The 18,905-nt window shown below is 47.5% G+C and overlaps 1 protein-coding gene across 2 annotated transcripts in view; it reads left to right on the top strand.

Moving 5' to 3' along the window:
• The window catches only part of ISOC2 (isochorismatase domain containing 2), a 333,454-nt gene that overhangs the window by 292,237 nt on the left and 22,312 nt on the right, over positions 1-18,905 (top strand). For both annotated transcript variants that reach the window (XM_077250671.1, XM_077250673.1), the window contains exon 5: positions 9,031-9,148. In XM_077250671.1, coding sequence (XP_077106786.1) covers positions 9,031-9,148 — 118 coding nt within the window. The remainder of the gene's footprint in view (positions 1-9,030; positions 9,149-18,905) is intronic.

The following is an 18,905-nucleotide window of genomic DNA, read 5'->3' as shown; positions in this document are numbered from 1 at the left end:
TAAAAGCTCAAAGTATCTCTTTGGTGTACAGAGGGTTCCCTTTGTGGGGTTCATTTTTTCCCCTTCTGCTGTGGAGATGGACCCAGTCAAGGTCCGAGCTATTCATGATTGGACTCAACCCTCGTCAGTTAAGAGTCTTCAGAAATTCTTGGGTTTTGCTAACTTCTACCGTCGTTTTATCGCAAATTTTTCTAGCGTTGTTAAACCTTTGACGGATATGACCAAGAAAGGCTCTGATGTAGCTAACTGGGCTCCTGCAGCCGTGGAGGCTTTTCAGGAGTTGAAACGCCGATTTACTTCGGCGCCTGTTTTGTGCCAGCCTGACATCTCACTTCCCTTTCAGGTGGAGGTGGATGCTTCGGAGATTGGGGCAGGGGCCGTTTTGTCGCAGAGAGGCCCTGGTTGCTCTACTATGAGACCTTGTGCCTTTTTCTCTAGGAAGTTTTCGCCGGCAGAGCGAAATTATGATGTGGGCAATCGGGAGTTGTTGGCCATGAAGTGGGCATTTGAGGAGTGGCGTCATTGGCTCGAGGGTGCTAAGCATCGTGTGGTGGTCTTGACTGATCACAAAAATCTGATGTATCTCGAGTCTGCTAAACGCCTGAATCCTAGACAGGCCCGCTGGTCATTGTTTTTCTCCCGTTTTGACTTTGTGGTCTCGTATTTACCAGGTTCTAAGAATGTGAAGGCCGATGCTCTGTCTAGGAGCTTTGTGCCTGATGCTCCTGGAGTCGCTGAACCTGTGGGTATTCTTAAGGAAGGAGTTATCTTGTCAGCTATTTCTCCAGATCTGCGACGTGTGTTGCAGAGATTTCAGGCTGGTAGGCCTGACTCTTGTCCACCTGACAGATTGTTTGTGCCTGCTAAATGGACCAGCAGAGTCATTTCCGAGGTTCATTCCTCAGTGTTGGCAGGGCACCCGGGAATTTTTGGCACCAGAGATCTGGTGGCCAGGTCCTTTTGGTGGCCTTCCTTGTCAAGGGATGTGCGGTCATTTGTGCAGTCCTGTGGAACTTGTGCTCGAGCTAAGCCTTGCTGTTCTCGTGCCAGCGGGTTGCTCTTGCCCTTGCCTGTCCCGAAGAGACCTTGGACACACATCTCTATGGATTTCATTTCTGATCTTCCGGTGTCTCAGGGCATGTCTGTCATCTGGGTGATATGTGATCGTTTCTCCAAGATGGTCCATTTGGTTCCTCTGCCTAAGCTGCCTTCCTCTTCTGATCTGGTTCCTGTGTTCTTCCAGAACGTGGTTCGTTTGCACGGCATTCCTGAGAATATTGTGTCGGACAGAGGATCCCAGTTTGTTTCCAGGTTCTGGCGATCCTTTTGTGGTAGGATGGGCGTTGATTTGTCGTTTTCGTCCGCTTTTCATCCCCAGACTAACGGACAAACGGAGCGAACTAATCAGACTCTGGAAGCTTATTTGACGTGTTTTGTCTCTTCTGATCAGGATGATTGGGTGACCTTCTTGCCGTTGGCTGAATTTGCCCTTAATAATCGGGCTAGTTCCGCCACCTTGGTTTTGCCATTTTTCTGCAACTCTGGTTTCCATCCTCGTTTTTCCTCGGGACATGTGGAGCCTTCTGACTGTCCTGGGGTGGATTCTGTGGTGGATAGGTTGCAGCGGATCTGGAATCATGTGGTGGACAACTTGAAGTTGTCACAGGAGAAGGCTCAGCGTTTTGCCAACCGCCGCCGCGGTGTGGGTCCCCGACTTCGCGTTGGGGATTTGGTGTGGCTGTCTTCTCGATTTGTTCCTATGAAGGTCACCTCTCCCAAATTTAAGCCTCGCTTCATTGGTCCGTACAAGATATTGGAAATCCTTAATCCTGTATCCTTTCGCCTGGATCTTCCGGGGTCGTTTGCCATTCACAACGTATTTCATAGGTCCTTGTTGCGGCGGTACGTTGTGCCTGTGGTTCCTTCTGCTGAGCCTCCTGCTCCGGTGTTGGTTGAGGGCGAGTTGGAGTACGTGGTGGAGAAGATCTTAGATTCTCGTCTCTCCAGGCGGAGGCTTCAGTACCTGGTCAAGTGGAAGGGCTATGGTCAGGAGGATAATTCCTGGGTGGTCGCCTCTGATGTGCATGCGGCCGATTTGGTTCGTGCCTTTCACACCGCTCATCCTGATCGCCCTGGTGGTCTTGGTGAGGGTTCGGTGACCCCTCACTAAGGGGGGGGTACTGTTGTGAATTTACCTTTTTGGCTCCCTCTAGTGGTTACTAGTGATTTGACTCTGGGAATGTCTGCCATCCCTTGTATGCTCACCTGGGTCGTTAGGTCAGGGGTGTTGCTATATAAGCTTCCTGGACCTTCAGTTCAATGCCTGGCAACGTTGTAATCAGAGATAATCTGTTGTGCTCTGGTCTACTGATCCTGGTTCCTGCTAGATTAAGCTAAGTCTGTTTTCTTGCTTTTTGCTATTTGTTTTTGTTTGCATTTTTGTCCAGCTTGTACATAATCTGTATCCTAACCTTGCTGGAAGCTCTAGGGAGGCTGGAGTTCTCCCCCCGGGCCGTTAGACGGTTCGGGGGTTCTTGAATTTCCAGTGTAGATTTTTGATAGGGTTTTTGTTGACCATATAAGTTATCTTACTACATTCTGCTATTAGTAAGTGGGCCTCTCTTTGCTAAACCTAGTTCATCTCTGTGTTTGTCATTTCCTCTTACCTCACCGTTATTATTTGTGGGGGGCTTGTATCCAACTTTTGGGGTCTATTCTCTGGAGGCAAGAGAGGTCTTTGTTTTCCTCTTCTAGGGGTAGTTAGTCCTCCGGCTGGGCGAGACATCTAGCGACCAACTTAGGCATGTTCCCCGGCTACTTCTAGTGTTGGCGTTAGGAGTAGATATATGGTCAACCCAGTTACCACTGCCCTATGAGCTGGATTTTTGTACTTTGCAGACTTACTTGTTCCTCTGAGACCCTCGCCATTGGGGTCATAACACCTCTCGTTGCCAAAGACAATCTCTGAGAATAAACTCTGCTGACAGGCATAACTTTGCAAGCAAAAACTAGTAAACCTAATAGCGATTGCATTTGTTCTAGTGTTACTTTTCACACTGAGCTAAAACCTTCAATTAAACCCAACGTCTTTTGAAATTTGTCAGCCTGTAGGCGAAATACCATTGTAACAGTGTCAATTTCTATGCCCAATAATGTCAAGGTTTGAATGGGACCGATTGTTTTTTCCCCAGATAAAGGTATACCGAAATCATTCGCTATCGTTTTAAATTTGTTGATTAATGTTTGGCATAGATCAGAATTTTCAGGACCAACAAAAAGAAAATCATCCAGGTAGTGTGAAATAGTGCTACAGCCCATCTCAAACTGCACTACCCAATCCAGAAAAGAGCTAAAAAGTTCAAAATAGTAGCATGAGATAGAACAGCCCATTGGGAGGCACATATCATAGTAGTAATTGTCATCTACTCGAAAGCAATCAGGATGTACTGGTAACAAGCAAAATGCGGCGTCAATATCCGCTTTTGCTAGCCAGGCCCTAGGGTCCGAATCCCATACCATGGCTGCTTCTCTGTCAAACAATGCGTATAATACTGAAGCATCCTCCAGCAAAATGCCGTCATTGACAGAACTACCTCTAGGCTAAGACAGGTGATGAATCATTCGAAACGTGCCAGGTTCTTTTTTAGGGACAACTCCTAATGGAGAAACCCTAAGATTTGGAAAAGGCGGAGCTAAAAAAGGCCCAGCCATTCTACCTAATGCTACCTCTTTCGCAATCTTTTCTCGAAGAATTTCCGAATGTGCAGCTGCGGATTTCAAATTATTTGAAAGGGATATCGCACGCTGAAGTTTAAACGGAATGAAGAAACCATACGTGAAGCCAAAACGTATTTGCCCAGCCGCATCTTTTTTTTATGGTACCGATTTAGCCACGGGCCCATCGCAATTACGTTCACTGGAGTCCTTGCGATCGGTTTGCTGTGGTTTGGATGGTAATTTTCCTGCTGGGCGAGTACACTTTGCAGCGGGGTGAGCTCCCCCTCATGCAGAGCATTCATGCTTGAACTTGCACATCTGTAGAATCGGCAATGCCCTTCATTAAACAGCCAACAGGCTCCGGATCTACGCACGACCACTGAATTGGTGCCTGTTGATGTGTGTCCAGTAGTCGGTGCTGAAAAGGGGCTGTTTTTGAGATAACATACAGGTCCTTCTCAAAAAATTAGCATATAGTGTTAAATTTCATTATTTACCATAATGTAATGATTACAATTAAACTTTCATATATTATAGATTCATTATCCACCAACTGAAATTTGTCAGGTCTTTTATTGTTTTAATACTGATGATTTTGGCATACAACTCCTGATAACCAAAAAAACCTGTCTCAATAAATTGGCATATTTCACCCGTCCAATCAAATAAAAGTGTTTTTTAATAACAAACAAAAAAACCATCAAATAATAATGTTCAGTTATGCACTCAATACTTGGTCGGGAATCCTTTGGCAGAAATGACTGCTTCAATGCGGCGTGGCATGGAGGCAATCAGCCTGTGACACTGCTGAGATGTTATGGAGGCCCAGGATGCTTCAATAGCGGCCTTAAGCTCATCCAGAGTGTTGGGTCTTGCGTCTCTCAACTTTCTCTTCACAATATCCCACAGATTCTCTATGGGGTTCAGGTCAGGAGAGTTGGCAGACCAATTGAGCACAGTAATACCATGGTCAGTAAACCATTTACCAGTGGTTTTGGCACTGTGAGCAGGTGCCAGGTCGTGCTGAAAAATGAAATCTTCATCTCCATAAAGCATTTCAGCCGATGGAAGCATGAAGTGCTCCAAAATCTCCTGATAGCTAGCTGCATTGACCCTGCCCTTGATGAAACACAGTGGACCAACACCAGCAGCTGACATGGCACCCCACACCATCACTGACTGTGGGTACTTGACACTGGACTTCAGGCATTTTGGCATTTCCTTCTCCCCAGTCTTCCTCCAGACTCTGGCACCTTGATTTCCGAATGACATGCAAAATTTGCTTTCATCAGAAAAAAGTACTTGGGACCACTTAGCAACAGTCCAGTGCTGCTTCTCTGTAGCCCAGGTCAGGCGCTTCTGCCGCTGTTTATGGTTCAAAAGTGGCTTTACCTGGGGAATGCGGCACCTGTAGCCCATTTCCTGCACACGCCTGTGCACGGTGGCTCTGGATGTTTCCACACCAGACTCAGTCCACAATCTTCCTCAGGGTCCGGTCACCTCTTCTCGTTGTACAGCGTTTTCTGCCACATTGTTTCCTTCCAACAGACTTACCATTGAGGTGCCTTGATACAGCACTCTGGGAACAGCCTATTTGTTGAGAAATTTCTTTCTGGGTCTTACCCTCTTGCTTGAGGGTGTCAATGATGGCCTTCTTGACATCTGTCAGGTCGCTAGTCTTACCCATGATGGGGGTTTTGAGTAATGAACCAGGCAGGGAGTTTTTAAAAGCCTCAGGTATCTTTTGCATGTGTTTAGAGTTAATTAGTTGATTCAGAAGCTTAGGGTAATAGGTCATTTAGAGAACCTTTTCTTGATATGCTAATTTATTGAGACAGGTTTTTTGGGTTATCAGGAGTTGTATGCCAAAATCATCAATATTAAAACAATGAAAGACCTGACAAATTTCAGTTGGTGGATAATGAATCTATAATATATGAAAGTTTAATTGTAATCATTACATTATGGTAAATAATGAAATTTAACACTATATGCTAATTTTTTGAGAAGGACCTGTAAGGCGCGGCCAAACATCCACCGCTTTAACCCCCATCCAATTTCTGGTTAGAAACCCAGGCCCTCCTAAATTCCTCGTCGTAGCGCCACCAAGCAGTACCCCCATGCACCCTGTAGGAATTGTAAACCATGTCCTGATAGATGAATAATTCAGAACAGCGTTCAGGGTGCTTCTGACCCATAATGCAACCTAAGATAGCAAAAGCTTGTAACCAATTGTTTATTGCCTTAGCCACTTTTTGCTTAACCCTATCAAAAACCCTCTCTGCTGGCCGTCTTTCCTTATCAACCATATTCTGATCTACTGATATCAAGGACCAAATATCAATATATGCATTTTTCCAGATCTTAGTTTTTGAATCCTCATCTAAATGAGAACCAAGCGCGCTAACCCCACAATAAAAAGCGTCTTTGTGCACGCTAGCCAATGAGTTAATTTTCGCATCATCTTTTGCCGAACAATTCACCTTAGGTATCTGTTCCATCATTGCTTTAAGTACAGATACTAAAGTATTACCATCGTTAAAATTAACACTTGACGTTGTACACTCACCGGAACCAGCGGCTGGAGTAGGGACTCCCATAGATGGAGGAACACCGGCTCCAGAGTATGCAGAGGCAAGGTTAAGACCCTGGCTTGAAACCTCCGGAGGTGCTCTCGGCTCAACTAGGCTGTAAGCCCTCGACGTTGCCCTTGACTCCCTTCTGTCTCGAGGAGGGCCATATACCCGAACGGGGCTCGTAGACGCGCTGGACATCTCAGATGAAAATGACGGTGAGCGTCGCCTCGAGGACCGAGACTTAAGGTACCGTCACACTAGGCGATATCGCCAGCGATCCGTGACGTTGCAGCGACCTGGATAGCGATATCGCTGTATTTGACACGCAGCAGCGATCTGGATCCCGCTGTGAAATTGCTGGTCGCTGCTAGAAGGTCTGCACTTTATTTGGTCGCTAGGTCGCCGTGTATCGCCGTGTTTGACAGCAAAAGCAAGGATACCAGCGATGTTTTACACTGGTAACCAGGGTAAACATCGGGTTACCAAGCGCAGGGCCGCGCTTAGTAACCCGATGTTTACCCTGGTTACCAGCGTAAAAGTTAAAAAAACAAACAGTACATACTCACCAGCGAGTCCCCCAGCCTCTGCTTCCTGACGCTTACTGAGCGCCGGCCCTAAACTGAAAGTGAAAGCACAGCGGTGACGTCACCGCTGTGCTGTTAGGGCCGGAGGTCAGTCAGTGTCAGGAAGCAGACGCTGGGGGACGCGCAGGTGAGTATGTACTGTTTGTTTTTTTAACTTTTACGCTGGTAACCAGGGTAAACATCGGGTTACTAAGCGCGGCCCTGCGCTTAGCAACCCGAAGTTTACCCTAGTTACCCGGGGACCTCGGCATCGTTGGTCACTGGAGAGCGGTCTGTGTGACAGCTCTCCAGCGACCAAACAGCGACGCTGCAGCGATCGGCATCGCTGTCGCTATCGCTGCAGCGTCGCTTAGTGTGACGGTACCTTTAACAAATCTACGAGATCTAGATCTCCTATTTGAGTGGGCGGAATGCCTCTTATGTTGGTCTGATGTGCGGTGGCTACGGCGTGAATGTGGGGACGAAGAGGAAGATGAGTATGACCTACGGCGTCTACGCCTGTCATGCCTTCCTCTGTGCGAGTGTGTGACTTGAGCATGAGTCACTGAGGTACTGTCAGTAGGCGGTTTTGCACCTACAGGGGTAGTAACGACAGTGGGTAAAATCTGTGTCTGAGACTGGCTGTCAAATAAAAAGGGGGCAGATGGGGTTATAGCCTCCAAATGCTGATCAACTTGTGTGGGGGCTATAAAGTGCTGTATAACTCCTGTTGCAGATATCATATCCTGTGCAGGGGTTATACTTTTCTGTAAGACATTTGCTGGGGCATTTTTATGTATGTCAGGCAAGGGAACACTCGGCTCTCCTGAGGAACCTGATGAGTGAGTGCTATTCCTGCCCCCCATGGCAGCTACCACAGGCACTGGGCTGAAGTATGGACCCTCAGTTTGTGCAGCCGCTATGACCGCGGCGTTATCAGGGCTCCTGCGTACCTGCTGAGGCTGCCAGGAGAGAGCAGGAGAGGGTAATGGTGCCGTAGAAGCAGGGTTCCCGCTACTGAGCTGCGCGACTGCTGCAGCTGACGAACTTGAGGGCGGGAGTTTTGTGGGCGGGCATTTTTTTCTGTCATGGTGCCGACGCGAGCTTCCTGTCAGAACTGGAGAGCTCTCTCTGAGGCATGCAGGAGGGTGGGAACGCCGTGTGGATCGCCTGCCTCCTTGCCTGGCACCCCCCAATGCTTCCCTGTAAGTATTTACCGGCGGGACCGGAGGTTCCACCGCGGGTGTGTTGCGGGAGATGGCGGCCGTCGGGGGTTGTGCTAAAAGTGCTTATGGTGCAATGGTCGCTGGTCTGAGCCCAGCGACCATTGCCATTGCTCACCCTCCCTTTCGAATCTGGACTGCAGGGCTTCCAGCAGAGGGTCTGCCATGCTCCTTCCAGACAGCGCCACAAACACCTTCGGGACCCGTTCACAGAGGAGGGGAGGGGAGAGAAGGGTATGACATCCTTTTATAACCCCAGAAAAAAGGGGAGGGGGCAGTTAAACAACATGTCATGTTGATTGGCTCCCAACTTGTTACGCACCGTCCCTTTACATATTAATAAGTGCGGAGGGATTCCTAACGTTGCCATGGTAACCAAAAGGTGGGGGGGCTCCGCAGTCAGAGGCACTATTTTTAATCAGTGCCGTGCCTGCCATTACAGTTCTAGTATGTTCCATTATTACCTCCTGCATTTGGGTATTCTACAGTCTTACTCCTCCAATAGCATTTAGAAAAGGGCTGGATGCTTTTCTCCCAACACATGGCATTATGGGTTATTTATAAGCTAGTGATAAAGAATGTATAATGATCTTTTTATATATGATAATTTGCTCTATCCCTGCTCCACCCATGTTAGCTAAGCCAGCTGTAGACTGGCATGAAAACTTCAAAAGTTGTGACATTTTTCGCAACTCCTGAGTTACGCAGAAATGCTGCAACTTGTTAAGGTGTTCAATGCAAGGATTAGGTCAAAAACGACTACATGAATTGGAGGCTTAATTTTTACTGTTTCTTCACTTTTACAATTGCTACTTATGGGGCACTCAAGTCGTCTTTCTCTTTGAAGATGCAATTTGCATATTATTTCTTTTAAATTTGTCTAAAATAAAGTAAAATACCATGTCAGTTTATTTTGTGTGTGGTAATTTGCAAGGATTATTGTTTCATTAGCCAGGTTGATCGCTTTGTGGCGCTTTCCAGAATGAAGCAGAGTGGAGCATTTCTAACCACCAGTGAAGGAGTGATATTGCAATTACTACAAGATGCTGCACATCCAAAATTTAAAGAGGTACGGCAACTTTCCTTTATTTTAACATGGAAAATTTTTACTAATGCGCCACTTATTACAGCATTCATTTACTCAAGACACAGACCCATCTGTTCAGTTTGTATAAAGACAAATAACATACTTTCCCTCTTCAGCAGGTAGATACAATGTTTTCATTGCAATGTTGTGGCATCAAAAAAAATGATTGTATTTTATTTTATTTCTTATTACGCCGTTTACCGATCAGATTAATTTACTTTATATTTTGATAGATTGGACTTTCGTGAACGCAGCGATTCCAAATATGTGTATTTTTTTTTTTTTAATTATTTTATTTTTAATGGGACAAAAGAGGGGTGATTTGAACTTTTGTTTATTATTAATATTTTTTTTCTTTTTTTTTACTGTATTTAATAGTCCTCTTTGAGGACTTTAAACTGGGTTCAGCTGAGCTAGTGAAAATCACATTCTCCTATGAACGCCAGCTAAAGGCTGGCTTTCGCAGGAGGATCGTAATGACAAGCATGGCTCCCGGCTGTCATAGCAACCCATCGGTGCCCCACGATCATGTCACTGGTGTGCTGATGGGCGTGTTTAATAATGTGTTCCCATGCCAGCATATGTTAAATGCCGCTGTCACAGATTGACAGAGGCACTTAACAAGTTGTGAGGCACAGGCTTCGCTCCACCCATGACTGTTAGAGGCAGATGATGGCTTGTAAGCCTGCCTTAAAGGCAGGGACATGGCATATGATGTAAATGTGAAGTAGATAATATCACTCTTGCTTATATTCCTCACCAACCGTTACACTGATGCCTCTACCATGTGCCAGTCATTGCACTGGTTACCAATCCACTCCAGAATTCAATATAAACTTAATACCCTCACCCACAAAGCACTCCACGGTTCAGCACCACCCTACATCTCTTCCTTCCTCTTAGTCTACCACCATACCTGCGCCCTCCTTTCTGCTAATGACCTGACTGAGGTTAACATCCTCAATAGTCAGAACCTCTCACTCCGTCTCCAAGACTTATCACGTGCTGTGCCAATTCTTTGGAATGTACTACCCAGGATAATTCGAATAATCCCCAATACCCACAGTTTTAAGCATGCCCTAAAAACGCATTTCTTCAGACTGGCCTACCGCCTCAACACATTTATTTAACTATCCCTGTGTTGCTTATTCAAATTTTTCACAATAACCAGGTTCCTCATATCATGTTCTCACACGCTTTATGCACTTAATAGCCCTCTATGTCTGTACTGTTACATATTCTGGCTGAAAATCGGTGTCACGCTCACGCCCTGACTGGTGGGCGTGAGCTCGGTGGGTTTGTGGCCCCACTGCACCACAAACCAGACTACCCTGGAAGGGGCGTGACTATGACAGCTGCCTGGGTTTTCACTGGGCCCCTGATGGTGAGGTCAGGCTTGTGCAGCAGGCAGCTGCCAGGTGCTACTCCAGGGTGGTGTCTGGCTGTGGCTGCTGATCCCACTTGGGAGACAGGAACACCAGGATTGGTGCGGGCATCAGGCAGGACTGGCAGAAGAGCACGGCTGAAACTCAGACGAGTAGGCTGGCACAGCTGAGACACAGGGCTGGCAGAGACACGGCAGAGAACACAGGGCTGGCAGAGACACGGCAGAGAACACAGGGCTGGCAGGAACACAGGACTGGCAGGGACGGCACTGGATTGGAAGGCACGGCAGAGAACACAGGACTGGTTGATGTGGTGTATGAAGGAACAGGTAGGGACCTGTTCACACAGGAGGTGCGGGAACGGATATGAAATATGAAGGAACAGGTAGGGACCTGTTCACACAGGAGGTGCAGGAAAGGAAACATGTAGAAAGGAATGAGGTATGAAGGAACAGGTTGAGACCTGTTCACACAGGAGATGTAGGTACGGAAACAAGCCAGAAGGAAAGGAGAATGAAGGAACAGGTTGGGACCAGTTCACACAGGAAGAGAACCGCAAGGCTGCGGATAGGAATGGTTGAGCAGCAAGAGATAGTGTAGCAACAAAAGCTAAGCAGAGCAGAACCGCAAGGAATACGGAGAGGAGCTGCAGCGAGAGGTTTCTGCAGCAAAGCAGAGCGGAGCCACAAGGAATGTGGAGAGGAGCTGCAGCAAGGGATAACTGCAGCAGCAGAAGATAAGCAGAGTAGAAAGGAGCAGAACCGCAGAGGTGCGGAGCAGAGGTAAAGGTACAGAGCAGGCAGAGCCACAATAGTGCGGAGAGTAAGCAGACTGAGAACACGAGGAAAGACACAGCAGGGAAGGAAGCCACAGACAAGGAGACCTGAGATAAGACTAAATTCAGACAAGGAAATGGAACAAGACAAGACACAAGGACAAAGACACAGGGACCAGGATATTCTGCCTCCTGGAGGGCGGACAACAAGATCAAGGAAAGAATGCAAAGTAAAGCCTCCAGAGAGGGAGTAACACAGAGCAAGGCCTGGCAAACTCAGAAGCTAAACACTAACTGAGCTAACACATTGCACGGGCCCAGTCCACTGGGTGGAACTGCACTATATACTGGAGGCCTCTTGGTAATTGGTCAGGAACAGATTAGACAGATGCACCTGATTCCTATAAGAACCAGAGAGTTCAGGCGCCGGCCCCCTATGTACACAGCCAGGAAGCATGCAGAGAGCAGAGACACAGAACATGGAGCTGGCATGAAACAGAAACCACATCATGACCTGGAGCAGTGGGTAAGATAGTGTGAGAGATGCGAGGCCATACCGTGATGCCAGCAGAGTTGTTACAGTACCCCCCCTTTACGGCCCCTCTTCTTCAAGCCCGCCAGAATAACTTGTAGAAGAAGGATAGGAGCACACATAGTCAGAGCCATCACAACATTCCTCTGGTAGAATGAGGTAGATGAGACATTAGAGATCTCAGGTTGCCCAGTCTCTTTGAGTCCAGAAAGATCAGCTTCCCACACAGAAGATGCAAGGGACAGGACATCTTTCACCTGGTTAACTGAAAGCAGGGACTTGGAAGCTTCTGATTTGACCACAACATAATCTGATTCTTTGGACACTGAAGACACCTTCACTGGATCCAACTAAAGCCCATCATCACAAGAAAATTGAACCTCCTCCTTTAGACTGGTGGAAAGCAGAGATGAGAACACTTCAGTCTTGGGATCTTCACCCGATAGCCAGATGGAAACTGGAGGCATACATATAGGACACATCTTCAGCCTGGTACCCTGAAAAAACTGGACCTCCTCTTCTAGATTAGAGGATGAGTATGAGTAAGTCTCTGTCTTAGTATTATCAGCAAGTAGCCACTTGGAAGCAGAAGACATACATTTAGCAAGCCCCATCAGCCAGTTACTCTGACAAAACTTGACCATTTCATCCTCCGGATTGGTGAAGAACAGAGATGCAAGAGCTTCAGCTTCAACTTCTTCATCCACCTGCCACATGGAATCCGAAGGCATCATTACAGGAAGCATCTTCTTCCCAAAGTTCAGAGAAAATTTTTTAAGTGACAGGGATGTTCCTGGAAACTGGTCACTGGTATTGTCACTGGAGGTGTGCGGAGAGGACGCCACTGCTTTCTTTACTTCAGTGAGGTCAGCACACCGTGACTCAATAGCCAGCTGATTAGGTGGCAAAGATATCAACACTGTAGATTGACCTTGCAGTTTAGGAACAAGAAACTTCTGGAGACTTGATAGTTCCAAACGCAGAACCACGCTGGGTCTTCGGACCGGAAGAGGCAACAGAGTATCCAGTTCAGAACGACCGACGGGCAGACTGATCAACAAGTGGAAAACAAATTTCTTCACATATAATGCTCCGATTTGGAGCTGTAGTTGACCCTTCGACACTGGACTGTTCATAAGTAGGACCCAACCATCACCAAACACCTTCACAGGATTCAGGAGCAGTGGAACAGGAACCACACTTAGACTCCATCTGGTTTGCAGCTTGAACACATCTGCAGGACCGAAGCTCCCACAAGGCACCGGAACAGACACAGACTTTAGCGGAAGGGAGTTATTCTCACCAAGGGTAGTCTCTCCTACTGGCCCGAGGTTTTGGAGCTTTAGATCCCCTGGACAGAGGCTATCCAGGTGTTCCTCACAACAGCAGCGACATAGTAAGCCCTTCTTACAACTGGTCTTAGACTGGTGCTTTGCCAGTCCACTCTTGACAGTCTTTTTTGGGTTCTATTTGAGTAGCTGCTTTAACGGGTAGAGGAACTGGAAGGTCACAGACGGTCATGGCTTGACGTGGAGGTTTCTTCATGGGTTTCGCCCGTCTGCAGTGCCTCTCGGATCTAGATGAGGAAGACTTCACAGGAGCAGCAGGACGAGGCTTGTCAAAGACTTTACGGAAGGCCACCAGGAAGGCCACTAGGTTCATGACGATAGGATCCCCTGCTTCCCAGAGGGGACAAATCCATAATAAAGCATCTCCTGCTAGGTAGGACATAATGTAACCCACCTTAACCCAGTCAGAGGGGAAACAAGCTGCATTCTGCAGGATGTAGCGCAAGCACTGTTCCAGGAAGCTTTGGCATTCATCTGGATTCCCATAGAACCTAGGCGGGTCTGCTGGGTCATGCTCCTCCTCCTCCTCATAGGCCTGAAATTGCTTGAAGAGAGCATTTGAGACTATGATTGTGTCAGAAGTCTCCTCAATCTGAACCACCCTTGGTGGAACAAATTTTTCAGGTTGCTCATATGGATAGAGAGAAAGTTCATCATGCTCTGCGAGCAGTAGGACATGGGATACAGCAGAGGCCATGGCCTGTGCAAACTGCCACACTCACGCCCTGAATGGTGGGCGTGAGCTCGGCGGGTTTGTGGCCCCACTGTGCCACAAACCAGACTACCCTGGAAGGGCCGTGACTATGACAGCTGCCTGGGTTTTCACTGGAGCCCCTGATGGTGAGGTCAGGCTTGTGCAGCAGGCAGCTGCCAGGGTGGTGTCTGGCTGTGGCTGCTGATCCCACTTGGGAGACAGGAACACCAGGATTGGTGCGGGCATCAGGCAGGACTGGCAGAAGAGCACGGCTGAAACTCAGACGAGTAGGCTGGCGCAGCTGAGACACAGGGCTGGCAGAGACATGGCAGAGAACACAGGGCTGGCAGAGACACGGCAGAGAACACAGGACTGGCAGGGACGGCAGGAAACACAGGACTGGCTAGGACGGCAGGAACACAGGACTGGAAGGCATGGCAGGACTGGCAGGAACACTGGATTGGAAGGCACGGCAGAGAACACAGGACTGGTTGATGTGGTGTATGAAGGAACAGGTAGGGACCTGTTCACACAGGAGGTGCGGGAACGGATATGAAATATGAAGGAACAGGTAGGGACCTGTTCACACAGGAGGTGCAGGAAAGGAAACAAGTAGAAAGGAATGAGGTATGAAGGAACAGGTTGAGACCTGTTCACACAGGAAATGTAGGTACGGAAACAAGCCAAAAGGAAAGGAGAATGAAGGAACAGGTTGGGACCTGTTCACACAGGAAGAGAACCGCAAGGCTGCGGATAGGAATGGTTGAGCAGCAAGAGATAGTGTAGCAACAAAAGCTAAGCAGAGCAGAACCGCAAGGAATACGGAGAGGAGCTGCAGCGAGAGGTTTCTGCAGCAAAGCAGAGCGGAGCCACAAGGAATGTGGAGAGGGGCTGCAGCAAGGGATAACTGCAGCAGCAGAAGATAAGCAGAGTAGAAAAGAGCAGAACCGCAGAGGTGTGGAGCAGAGGTAAAGCCACAAAGGTACAGAGCAGGCAGAGCCACAATAGTGCGGAGAGTAAGCAGACTGAGAACACGAGGAAAGACACAGCAGGGAAGGAAGCCACCGACAAGGAGACCTGAGATAAGACTAAATTCAGACAAGGAAATGGAACAAGACAAGACACAAGGACAAAGACACAGGGACTAGGATATTCTGCCTCCTGGAGGGCGGACAACAAGATCAAGGAAAGAATACAAAGTAAAGCCTCCAGAGAGGGAGTAACACAGAGCAAGGCCTGGCAAACTCAGAAGCTAAACACTAACTGAGCTAACACATTGCACAGGCCCAGTCCACTGGGTGGAACTGCACTATATACTGGAGGCCTCTTGGTAATTGGTCAGGAACAGATTAGACAGATGCACCTGATTCCTATAAGAACCAGAGAGTTCATGCGCCGGCCCCCTATGCACACAGCCAGGAAGCATGCAGAGAGCAGAGACACAGAACATGGAGCTGGCATGAAACAGAAACCACATCATGACCTGGAGCAGTGGGTAAGATAGTGTGAGAGATGCGAGCCATGCCGTGATGCCAGCAGAGTTGTTACAATCGGTTCATGCAGCATTACATGAACACCCGATTTCTTATATTACGGCTGGTCAGAACATTGAAAGCAATTGTTACCATCCCCCTTTCGTGTCTCCCCTATTTCCTCATAGATTGTAAGCTTGCGAGCATAGCCCACATTCCTCTTGGTATCTGTGGATTTATGTGATTATTGATATGCTGTAATGTTTGTTTTTGTCTGTACAGGTCCCCTCTAAAATGTAAAGTGCTTCGTAATATGTCGGCGCTATAGAAATAAAATTATTATCATGCTCTTTTTCTGCTTTTGTCACTGTTGTGCCACTTAGCACCTTGCATAGTGGGCAGCTCTGTCCATTGTACTGTATTCATGATTGATCAAGCAGTGTAGCAGACTCTTATAGTGTCTAGTCAGGTGACCTTTTGTTAGTGCCTAACAAGAATATCACTATTACTACTAAAACAATTTTATTTTAAGTGTAATTGTTGAATAAAAATTGTAAATAGTCCAAGATAGTAAAAGAGCTGCACACAGGCAACAGTACATCTAAAAACAACTAAATAATTCTGGTTCGCCCCTTTGCTCCCATCATTCCAGTGCCACCTACTCAATATTTCTCACTGGTGCATTGTTTCCATTGGCTAATGACAATACAGCACATGTACCTGTTGTGACCACTGCAGCCGATCATATGTGGTTTCATTCCATATACCACTGACTCTATATGGATGTACATGTATGGCTGCAGCAGTTACGTGACGTATATGGGAAACAATATTTGAAACCAGACGACCAGTAGGGAGCATAGATCAAATTGTGCTGGAATGGTGGGGAGCAAAAGGGGTGAATGATGTATATTTTTCCTAACCCCCATCTCACATTAGGATGCAAATTAATGTACTATGAAGAGTAAAAATAGATGATTGACACAAATATTAAAAAAACAAATAGCAAAACAAAATAAGTAACAAAAATAAACAAAAAAAAGTCCACAGGTTTGGTATTTTTGTGTCCAGATTGACCCGATCTATAAAACTGTCACACTGGTTAACCCCTTCAGTGAACATTCAGCCACTGCGTATACCGCTCAAAGACATATAGCACTGCTTACAGACATAGTTGAAAATGCAAGGTATTTGAACAATCTGAAATTAAGGAAAAAGAGCGCATATAGGGCGATAAAAGTGATAATTTGGATGACAATACATGGTAGGTGCACTCACCTTTATAGGTTGTGAAAGGTCACAACCCCATGCAGGATATGAGAGGAAACAGTGATCACTGCAGACTCCCGTGGATATCAATGTCACAAAGAAGGAAGAAGAAGACCGGGTTTCTTGTGCTCACTGTGACCACACGACGATGGAAATGTTCTTAAAAGCTTTATTGTGCCGACGCATTTCGTGGCAATCTGCCACTTCCTCAGAGCCAAAAATTTTTTGAACAAAGTCTTATTTCCAAAATATAAATCGATCTGCCTGCTACACATTGTAGTGGACAACCTCTTAAATAAAATTAAAAGTGTACCAATAAAAATGTTTGCCACTCTGCCGCAGAAATGGGTTCATTAACTGGTTTTCTATAATGAGGCAGATGGAGGAACTGAGGATACCGTCTAGCCGAAGGTCCTGCCTTTTCCGTCTTTTTAGGGGTGCAGAAAAGCGAGGTCTGCCACAATTTTGTGCACTTCTTAAAAGCCGGATACCACTGAATAGAAGCCACACAGGGTCCAGGGTAACTCTGCTGCCTCATTAGTGAATGGATCCATCGGGGGTTTTATCCGAGTCACGTATTATCATACCGCTGCTACCGCTTCCCCAGTCCTGTCTTACCTGTCTTCGGCGTCCCGGCGCGCCTCTCCTTCTGCAGCGTCTCTCCCTCCGCGCTCGCTCCCGGCCTCTGCTTCTCGTGCGCGCGCATACCAGGTTCAGTGCTGCGCATGTGCACTTCTGATCTTCTGTCGGCACTCCTCTTCATCTCCTCTATGGTTCTGGAGGACTAGTACCCGGGAGTCGGTCCTCCTTATTGTCCTCTCTATGGTTCTGGAGGTCTGTTACCCGGAAGTGCTACCCTGCCTTTAGGTATTTAAACTGCTTCCTGCCGTTCCTCTGTGCCTGGTTATCATTTGTTCATTCAGGTGTTCCTGGCCGCTCTTAGTCTCTGTGTAGTTCGTTTTCCCTCTGATTTTGGGTTTATCATATCTTTCCTGTATCCTGCTAGCCTCTGCGTTCCCTCAGTTCCGCCAGTCCCTGCACTGCTGCAGTTTACCCATCAGTCCTGTGTCTCTGCAGTACTCATCTATCCTGTGGTCCTACTATCTCCGCCTCTTCTTTGTCTTCTCCCGTCCTGGTCCTCCAGCTTCCGTGGCGATAGTCCCTCATGGGCCTGCCCCTAACTCTCCCTGTATAGGGGGCGGTCTATCTGGTCAGCTCGTCCGTGAGGGGTTCGTCATCACGGTCTAGAGGGTCCACTTCCCGTTTTCCCTCTTTGAATCGTCACTCACAATAGGACTGCACTCGGATGACATCTGAGTGCAGCCTGATTCTTAGAGCGTAACAGTATAACCAGGCCATGGACCCCGCTGGTTTCTCTGCCACTCAAAAAGAGTTACTTTTTTTGTGGGAGAACCAGACTAGAATCATGTCCTTTCTCAAGAACATGGAGTCTCATCTTGCGACGTTACAGTCTACCGACCCTGGTAACGCTACTCAGTTGGCGGCTCTTCAGCAAGAGTTAAGTCAACAACAGGACACTCAGTCCCATATTTTGAATTTTATGGCCTCTGTCGATAATCGACTTCTCTCTCTTCAGACTGCTGCTTCTGCTCCTGTACAGGCGTCCGCTCCACAACCCTCGCCCCGTCTTGCCAGGCCACCTTGGTATGGTGGGTATCCTAAATTATGTCACGGGTTTCTCAACCAGTGTCAACTACACTTTGAATTATCCCCGCTACTGTACCCAACTGACCGAGCTAAGGTGGCTTTTGTGATGTCCCATTTGGAGGGCGAGGCTTTGGCCCGGGTGAACCCTCTTTGGGAGCGAGATGATCCAGTGGTTTCTCAACTTGCTTTTTTTTAGACACCTTCCGCAAGGTGTTTGATGAACCTGGTTGTCTGGTATCTACTACTGAGTCCCTTTTCAACTTTAGTCAGGGGACCCTGTATGTAGCTCAATATGCCATCCGTTTTCGGACGCTCTCCTCTGATTTAGGCTAGAATAATGAAGCTTTGGTGGGAGCATTTTGGCGAGGTTTGTCTTCTCGTATTAAGGATGAGCTGGCAGGGCGGGATACTCCTTCTGCTTTAGATGACCTTATCTCTTTGGCGACTCGCATTGATTTGCGGTTCCAGGAGCATTCTTGTGAGGTTGTCAGAGAGAGGAGACCTCCTCGTTTATCCTCCGTTACACGTGGTACTTCTCTTTCCCAAACCACTGCAGCTTCTTCCCCTGAGCCTATGCAGGTTGATCGCCTCAAGC

Source organism: Ranitomeya variabilis, chromosome 4, assembly GCF_051348905.1.
Source record: "Ranitomeya variabilis isolate aRanVar5 chromosome 4, aRanVar5.hap1, whole genome shotgun sequence".
Lineage (NCBI taxonomy): Eukaryota > Metazoa > Chordata > Amphibia > Anura > Dendrobatidae > Ranitomeya > Ranitomeya variabilis.
This window is presented reverse-complemented; position numbering and strand designations above follow the sequence as displayed.